This window comes from Pinus tabuliformis, chromosome 2_2, assembly GCF_031772625.1.
Source record: "Pinus tabuliformis cultivar Carrire ecotype Pingquan chromosome 2_2, CPIR1, whole genome shotgun sequence".
In the NCBI taxonomy this organism is placed as follows: Eukaryota; Viridiplantae; Streptophyta; class Pinopsida; order Pinales; family Pinaceae; genus Pinus; species Pinus tabuliformis.
The window spans coordinates 914,113,592-914,123,199 of NC_142300.1; the positions used below are offsets into that span (position 1 = coordinate 914,113,592).

At 33.6% G+C, this 9,608-nt stretch overlaps 1 protein-coding gene across 1 annotated transcript; it reads left to right on the plus strand.

Moving 5' to 3' along the window:
• The first annotated feature begins 7,543 nt into the window (after positions 1–7,543).
• LOC149195996 (SUN domain-containing protein 3-like) lies at positions 7,544–9,304 on the plus strand. Its single transcript, XM_089408090.1, has one exon. It carries the CDS (start codon positions 7,544–7,546, stop codon positions 9,302–9,304), a length of 1,761 nt encoding a protein of 586 aa, XP_089264216.1.
• Positions 9,305–9,608: the final 304 nt, after the last annotated feature.

Consider the following 9,608-nt stretch of genomic DNA (forward strand, 5'->3'; position numbering starts at 1 on the left):
AAAAAAAGACGATCTATCAATAAGAGTAAGTAGCAAAGATGCATCCTATATAAAATATTTTAATTGAAAATGAACGTTAAAAATATAAAATATTTTAATTGAAAAATGAGCGTTAGGAAAAGTCAAAGTAGAAGGTCAATATATTAAAAATTATTAAAGACCAACAATTAGTTTTGTAAACTAACCATTATAATAACAAAAAAAACCACATAATAGAAAAAAACAATATATATTTTTTTTTCTCTGTAAAGACTAATTCTATTAAGTGAAATAGAGTACAATCAGGATGAACAAAAAACCGGCAAACCGAAAATGATGGAGCCATCAACCTCGGTTCCGGAAGAAGGATTCAAACTCATAGTTACATCAGAAGACAAGAAATCACAGAATGCCTGAATACCCCTTTGGGCCAGAAACAACAACACATTGTTTTTTTCCTTTCTTTTTGTTGACTTTTGTCCAGCCATCATGTGGAGAATGAGCTAGGACAACTTGAAGACTGGAATTCCCTTCCATCTGGAAATCCTTTTCTGATTCAGAGGAGGTCTCATGGGTGCGTTTCTGGGCTATAGCTGGGTCCTGCGAGCGCCCCATAGGGTCCGTGGGTGGATCCATCGGCTGAGGCACCTGTTCCGAATCTGAATCGCTTTCCCCTTCCTCTGGATTGGGGGGGGGGCTGGATCTTCGATCTGGCTGCGGTGTACAGGGAGCCCACCGCTTGGGTTTGGTTTTCGCAAAGATTCCCTTTTTCGACCTTGCTGGCAGCGCTGGGCAGGAGGTCTGAAGATGCCCTGTTAGGTGACAATGCCGGCATCGGAAGGCAGTATTTTCGTAATCGAGAAACTGGGTCCAAATGGTGTCATTGATCCTGAGATGGATTTGCTCTGGCAAACCCTTGCTGAGATCTAGCTCTACACAAATTCTGGCATAAGTGTAGAGACCTTGGATTTCCCGCATGTAGTCTCCCATGAGAAAGCTGCCCAAAGCGTTGCCTATTTGCCTGTATATTGTTGTGCACCATAGATGTAATGGGAGATTTGGGAGCCTGATCCAAACAGGGGCTTTTGTGATGACTGCAAAGGCTGGGTTAAAGTCTGGGAACCATGGAGTTAGGAAGAGGCCTGCCGCTCCCATGAACCACGGGCCTTCCTCTAAGGCATCTTCATAGTGCTCGAGGTTATCGAACAACACTATAAAATATCCCTTTGCGCAGAAATAGACCTTGCAGCTGCGTGTCCAGTTGTCATAGATCCAGTCCAGAAGATCCTTTGAGCGTGGCCAGAGCCCATTGAATCTGCATATGATGGCCCTTTCTGCGAATTTTTGGGTTTCGTCTGCCAGTTCTGGGTTAGAGATCTCAATAGAGGGAATCTCCTCCACTTTGTCAACCAAGAAAGGCTTGGGAGCAGCCTGAACTGGTTGAGTTGTCTTTTCAGTCTTCTTGCCATGGACGGCATCTTTATATGAAAAAGCATTGGTTGAGGATGGTTCTCCCTCAGCTCCTCCTCTTAAACGAAGGGTTAAAATGATAGATGCATCTCTCTTAATGCCATAAAAAGAAATAGGAAAGAGATCCTCAAGTTGTTTACCTTCATAGAGAAGCCGCTGAGCTGCAGAGGGTATCCCTAGTTTGATGTCCAGTGCATGCTTGAGAATCTGCACTTGATCCGTCGGGCTTACCCATTGTAGCATGGTTTTGCCCGTAATGAGCCTGATTTGAACCTGGAAAGGTGAGGAAGGTTCTGAAAGCTCCTTTCCCCTGCAGATCTTTCCAGAAGCTAAGGTCAGAGGAGATGCTAGGGGATCTGCCTGATCGTCTTTAACCACAGCGCTGACAATCTGAAAAGGGCAGCCAACTCGTGCTTTGGCAACAGGGGAGCGGGGCCAAGCTATCTTTGAACTCTCGGCCACGAGAGTTGCTGGTGCAATTGAGCCTGCGGCACCAGTTTTCATGGCGTAGCCATCTTTCACGCCGGCGGCTGGGGGTATGGAGGCCGTAGTGTTAAGTTCCGAGCCAGCGTTCATGGCCTGGCCATCTTGCGAACCAATATCTGAGCTACCGGACCTGACTATTTGCTTGGATCTATCGATCCCCTGCGTAGCCCGTGTGATCAGAGACCCAACTGAGGCCGATGGCAAGACGGCTGAACTAGGGATCAGAGACCCAACTGAGGCCGAGGGCAAGACGGCGGAACTAGGGTTCATACTTGGAGCTAAGAAAACGAAAAAAACAATATATTATCTTATATTATTAAAAATAAATAAAAAAATTTTGGAATTTTTTTTTTGTTATTTATTTATTTATTTATGATGATAGGAAATTTTATAGTTACTAAAACATAACATATAATATTAAAAAATTGAATATATATATATATATATATATATATATATATATATATATATCTTGTTTTTAATAAAATATTAAGAGATTAAATAAAAGTAATATATTATATTATTATTATAATAATAATAACAAAAATAAAAAAATTTCACATAGGCAAATATGGGCAGATCAACTCCGAAGGGAATCAAATCCCACCAACCAGACTATCAAGGCCTAACCCCAAGGGCATCGAGCAGAATTTACCCTATGACCTCCCGATCAGGGAGACACTTAACAACAAGGACTCAATCAGTTGAGCTAACCCTTAAGGCTTATATATATATATATATATATATATATATATATATATATATATATAAGTTAAATTAAAGAAAACAATCAATAGCTATAAAAATAATAAGAATAATTCTCTCATATATATATAGATAACAAACGAAGGAAGAAAAATACTAATAAATCAAAAGGAAGAAAAAAGAGAAGAAGAAGAAAATGAATAGGAAAGGACAAAAGACAACCACGAAGAGAGAGTGGGAATCCAACTCTTACTTAACTTCCAACCATCATCTTTGTTGAGATTCTTCGAATGCTTCTCAATTTCAATAGCCTCCCTTAACTTCCTATGGTGGAAGTGATCAATCTTCGTGATGGACCGGGAATCCTCAACGTAAACATGATGATATGTTTATCTACATGTTCAACTATAGCTGAGAAGCAGGAACGATTGTACCTAATGCTACGACATGCTCCTTAATTCTTTGGTTGATGTAGCGACCAATTTCAGCGATGTAGGGAATCCCACAGGAGAATGAGATAAAGTAAACACTTTCATGTCTTTACGGTTTTTTGGGTCCTTAACAGATCTAAGGGAGTTTCTAATGGTGTTAAGGGGCTTGAAGGTAGTGGAGACATTATTCTTCTTAAGAATATGAGTGATCTTATCCATGGTTCCCTGGATGAACAAAAGATGAACCATGGAAACTTGTTCACTGAGAGTTTTCATATTCCTAGGACCTTTATTGACTCTTCAAAAAGCTCTTAGACATTGATGTTTGCTATATCCATTATTTTCAAAAAAAATTAAAAGATGGAATTTTTCATCTTCCAGGTGATTGTCATTAGAAATCCTTAGAGCTCTGGTGGTTAGCATGTTGGGAACCCTGAATTTATGAGCCAAAAAATAGTGGGAACACACACACACACACACATATTATTATTATTATTATTATTATTATTATTATTATTTTTCGAAAATATTGGTGTGATAATGAACCATCTTCCATTCAAGAAAGGAGAACATCAAGGAAAGGAAGGCTCCCATAAACCTCAACCTCCATTTTGAATTTGATGGAGTCAGATTGGGAATTAAGGTGAAGGAGGAACAAATCCAACTTTTCCCTATCCAAAAACATTTTTCAAAGCTTAGGGCAGAATTGAGCAAAGGCCAAAGCTTTGGTCTCAAATGGTGGGGAGAAATTGAATTTGTTCCTCCTTCATCTTAATTCCTAATCTGATTCCATCAAATTCACAATGGAGGTTAAGGTTGATGGAATCCTTCCTTTCTTAATTTTCTCCTCTCCATAATGGAAGATGGTTCATTATCACACAAGGATTTTCAGAAAAAAGAAAGAAAGTAAAAAAAAAACCATATCTTCATACTGATTCCCACTATTTTTCGGCTTAGAAATTTGGGGTTCTCAACAGGCTAATCACCAAAGCTCTAAAGATTTCTAATGAAAATCACTTGGAAGATGAAAAATCCCATCTTTTGAAAGTTTTTGAAAATAATGGATATAATGGACATCAAGGTCCCAGAGTTTTTTAAAGAGCCAGTAAAGGTCCTAAGAATAAGAAAGCTCTCAGTGAACAAGTTTCCATGGTTCATCTTTCATTCATCCATGGGACCACGGATAAGATTGCTCATATTCTTAAGAAGAATAATGTTTCCACCACCGTCAAGCCCCTTAACACCATTAGAAACTCCCTTAGATATGTTAAGGACCCGACAAACCCTAAAGACATGAAAGGTTTTTACTCTATCCCTTGCTCCTATGGGATTCCCTACATAAGTGAAACTGGTCGCTCCATCAACCAAAGAATTCACGAGCGTGCCATAAACATTAAGCACAATCGTTCCCACTCCTCAGTTATAGCTGAACAAGTGGACAAAACTGAGCATCATGTGTGCATTGAGGATTCCCAAGTCATCGCGAGGATTGCTCACTTCCACCATAGGAAGTTAAGGGAAGCCATTGAAATTGAGAAGCATTCAAATAATCTCAAAAGTGACGATGGTTGGAAATTAAGTAGAAGTTGGATTCCCACTCTCTCTTCATGATTGTCTCTTGTCCCCCTATTCATTATTTTTTTCCTTCCTTTTAGTTTATTGGTATATTTTTCCTCCATTTGTTTTTATCTCCCCACACCCACACACATAATTATAATTCTTATTATTTTTATATTCGTTCTTCTCCACACACACTTCTTATTATTTTTATAGGTATTAATTATTTTCCTTAATTTAACTTATTTTTATATCTTATATATATAGTATTAAAAGTTATAATAATATAATATATTACTTTTTATCTTCATATAAAATTTAAACTTTTATAAAATAAATATCTTCATATAAAATTTAAACTTTAAAAAAAAAATATATATATATATATATTCTAAACATTTTCGATCCTTAATAATCCATTAATTCTTTACATTAATACTATGTTATTTTTAGTAACTATTAACATTTCCTACCATCATAATGAATTAAAAATAAGAATAAAAAATATTTATTTTTAATAACATAATAATTTTTTTCCCTTTCTCTATTATGCAGTTTTTTTTGTTATTATAACCGTTACCTTCCAAAATTAAATGTTGTTTTTTAATATTTTTTAATATATTGACCGTTTGGCCTATTTTAATGTTCATTTTTCAATTAAAAAATTATATATTTTTAATGTTTATTTTTCAATTAAAATATTTTATATTTTTTTAATGTTGATTTGCTGGAACATTAGATCGATTTTTTCAACTTTGTCCTTAGGATGAACCACATTAGATAGTTCCGACCAATAAATGACAATGTGATTAACTCCAAATGCACTATTTATTGTTATTGATAAATCGATTTTTTCAACTTTGTCTTGAGGATGAACCACATTAGATGGTTCGACCAATAAATGACAACGTGATTAACCCAAAATACATTTGCTATATCAATATGGATCAAAAGAGCCTGAAATCAATGATTATTAATGATGTTATGCCATATTATTGTATATCTAAAGTTTAAACAAGTAATAAGCCTACCTATACATCTATCACTAAAACATCTAGACAAAAAAGAAATAGAAACATTTCTACAAATATGTGATTTCTTTTAAAATCTCATTGCAATTTTTGAATGATTGAGCCAATTACCATGTAAGAAAGTATACTTATTCAAGCATACTCGTAGTTTTGGCGTTTTTGTATGTATATAAGATTCTTTGTTTAAGGGCTACACAATAGAAACTGTGATGTGTGAAGTATATATGAAATTTAATTTTTATTTTTATTTTCATATGAAAAAAATAACTTATTTTAATTTGTCAATGCTTAAAAGCTAAAATTAAATAACTTTAAAATATTTTATATTCTTAACATTCATTTTTCACTTAAAATATTTTATATTTTTTAATGTTCATTTGCTAGAACATGATGCATCTATGCTATTTATTTTATTGATAGATCAATTCTTTTCAACTTTGTCATGAGGATGAAGCACATTAGATGGTTCGAAACATTAACCAACAAATGAGAATTGATATATCGATTTTTTTCAACTTTGTCCTAAAAATGAACCACAGTAGATGGTTCCAAATGTCAACCAACAAATGAGAGTGCGATTAATCCTAAAAACATTAGCTAAATTATCATGGATCACAAAAGCCTTAAATCAATGATTATTAGTGATGCTATAAACTATTATTGTTATATCTAAAGTTTAAACAAGTAATACACCTACCTATAAATCTATCACTAAAGCATTCACACAAAAAAGAAATAAAAACATTCTTACAAATATGTGATTTGTTTAAAATCTCATTGCAATTTTTGAAACGATTGAGCAATTACCATGTAAGTAAGTGTACCCATTCAAGGATACCTATAGTTTGGGCATTTAGGCATGTATATAAGATTCTTTGTTTAAGGTCTACACAATTTTGACATAATAGAAATTGTGATGTATGAAGTATATATGATTTTTTTTCTTATAAAAAAATAACTTATTTTAACTTGCCAATGTTAAAAAGTTAAAATTAAATTAACTCTTCAAATTGAATTTAATCTTTGAATTCCTTTCAAATTTGATTCTTCATTTAGACAAATAATAAGCTTGCCTATAAATCTACCACTAAAATATTTAAGTTACCATCAAATTTGATCTTTGATCTAAACAAATAATAAACCTACCTATAAATCTACCACTAAAGCTTCATGATGAAAAACAAATAGAAAAATTTGTACAAAAGTGTAGTCTAACTTATACACTGTAGTTTAATAAAAATGTCTTTTTATATAAATTCAAAATTGTGATTTTTTATTATTTAAAATATATTTTTGAATGAATAAATAGATTAAAACCTAAATTCTATACATTAAACAACTTAAACTCAAGTTTTTAAAGGTTTACCAAATTTTAGTTAAAAAGCAAAAAAATCTCAAAATATTATTTTCTACCTATTAGATAGAAAACCATATCTATAAATTAAACAACTTAAACTCCAGTTTTAAAAATCTCTACTAAATTTTATTTTATTTAAACTCCAGTTTTTTTAAATCTCTTCTAAATTTTATTTAAAATAAAGAAAAATTCCTAAAATATCCCTTTCTTGCTGAAATACTATTTTACTTATTAAATTAATAAAAAACATAATGAAAAGATAAAATTACAACAATTATATCACATACTTTTTAAGTGATTAAATTAATAAAATGTTCTAGTTATCGACGAAAATAAATAAATAAATAAATATATGTTTTTGCCGTGTCTTTATATGACATTATATGTCGGCAGAAGCAGGGCACATGTGCTCTTTTATATATTTAAAAGGCGTATGAATATTTTATACATATTCCCTTTGGTACGGCTAATTATATCCGATTTGCCTTTATAAACGTTTGAGCATAGGGAATGTCCCAGAAGAAACGATGCAGAGATTACGCAAAGCTCGAATGAGAAAAGAACAACCTTTGGAAGGAAGCCGATTTTATGTGGTGCTCTGTTTCATGGTTTTTGTTGCAGGGGGCCTTTTCTTTTTCATTAATTCTGCAACTGATAAAACCCGGCAGTCAGTGTATAATCTGAACCTAACATTCAATCGTTATAAAGAGTTTGAAATTCAATTCTTAGGGAACAAATTGGAACATACACGATATTCAGATGACAGTACAGTAGCCATGGGATGGGTAAATACGGAGCCTGGAATAGATTGGTCAGAAATTGGTACTAAATCCATGGTTGCTGAACAAAATTCAAACGTAATTCCTGCATTATTTACTGACGAGCCGAGTAAACCGTCTTTTAATGGTGTTCCTGTTCCTGCACCTGAATCTATGGCAAAATCTATCTCATCCGAAGCTGAAAACCCTAATCTGGTAGGGTTTGATGAATTCAAGAAGAAAACTGGAAATGAAAGGGATCGAAGTACGAGTGATCAACGTGGAATTATTGCTCACAGGCTTGAACCTGAAGGAAGTGAATACAATTATGCTGCAGCTTCCAAGGGAGTCAAAATTTTAGCTCACAACAAGGAGTCCAAAGGTGTTCAAAATATTCTGCAGAAGGACAAAGATAAGTACCTACGGAATCCCTGCAGTGCAGAGGATAAGTTTGTTGTTATAGAGCTTTCTGATGAAACATTGATTGATACTGTAGCAATTGCAAATTTTGAACATTATTCATCCAACTTGAAGGACCTAGAGCTTCTGGGTAGTTTAGTTTACCCTACTGATGATTGGATTCTCCTTGGGAAGTATGTTGCAGAAAATGTTAAGCGTGTTCAAAGGTTCACTCTAAAGGAGCCTAAATGGGCACGGTATTTGAAAGTGCGATTCCTCAGCCATTATGGTTCTGAATTTTATTGCACTCTAAGTATGATGGAAGTTTATGGAGTTGATGTTATTGAACATTTGCTTGAAGACTTGATTGCACCTGGGCAACATGGGTTGGGAAATCCTGATTTGTTTAGTGTCAGGCCAGATTCTGTGCTAGGTGGAATTGGGTATAATAGTAATGATGAGCATCAGAACCCTTATATTGGTTTATCAGAAAAACAAGCAGATACTAGATCACAAACTGATATGCCCAAGTTAAAAGAATCAGCACCCTCCAATGGCAATGAGCTTGTTTCCACTATAGAAATTATCAGGCAGCAGGGTGGAAGGGTGGCAGGAGACACAGTTATGAAGATTTTAATGCAAAAAGTGAAATCTTTGGAATTGGATTTTTCTGTTTTAGAAAGATATTGGGAAGAATTGAATGTTCAATATGGTTATCACTTGTCTGATATTGACAAGGGACTAGTTGAAAACACACATTATATAAGGCAAGTTAGGAAAGACTTAAATGATTTGCAATGGCACAAGATTCTGATGGAAAAGGAAATGGAGGAATACAGGTTTTGGAGATCTACAATTTCAAATAAACTGAATGAATTAGCCACAGAAAATGAATTCCTTAGGTCAGAAGTTCAAAATAACCATTTGCGCTTTCAGCATATGGAGAATAAGGAGATTGTGATCTTGGTGTTGAGTTTCATTTTTGTGTGCATAGCAATAATCAAAATTAGTCTATGCTGCCTTCTAAAATTACTGAATTTTAGTAAAGTTCAGAATGTGGGTCAGCGAAGTTCAGCTTGGATTTTGTTACTGCTAAGCAGTTGCTTAGTTGCATTCACTCTTTCCCTGTAAAGAACAATACATACCTTTTTTTATCCAAAAATATATACGTCATATTATTATTATTATTTAAAAGCACATATTTTTTTTCAATCGAAGAAATCATATATTTTTTTGTATTATCGAAAAATACATATTTTTTTGTATTATCAAAAAATACATAACTTGGAAATTTGTGGAATATTTTTTTTTCCAATTGAGGAAATCATATACCATTTTTTTGTATTATTGAAAAATACATATGTTTTTGTATTATCGAAAAATACATAACTTGGAAATTTGTGTAATATTTTTTTTTCAATTGAAGAAATCATAT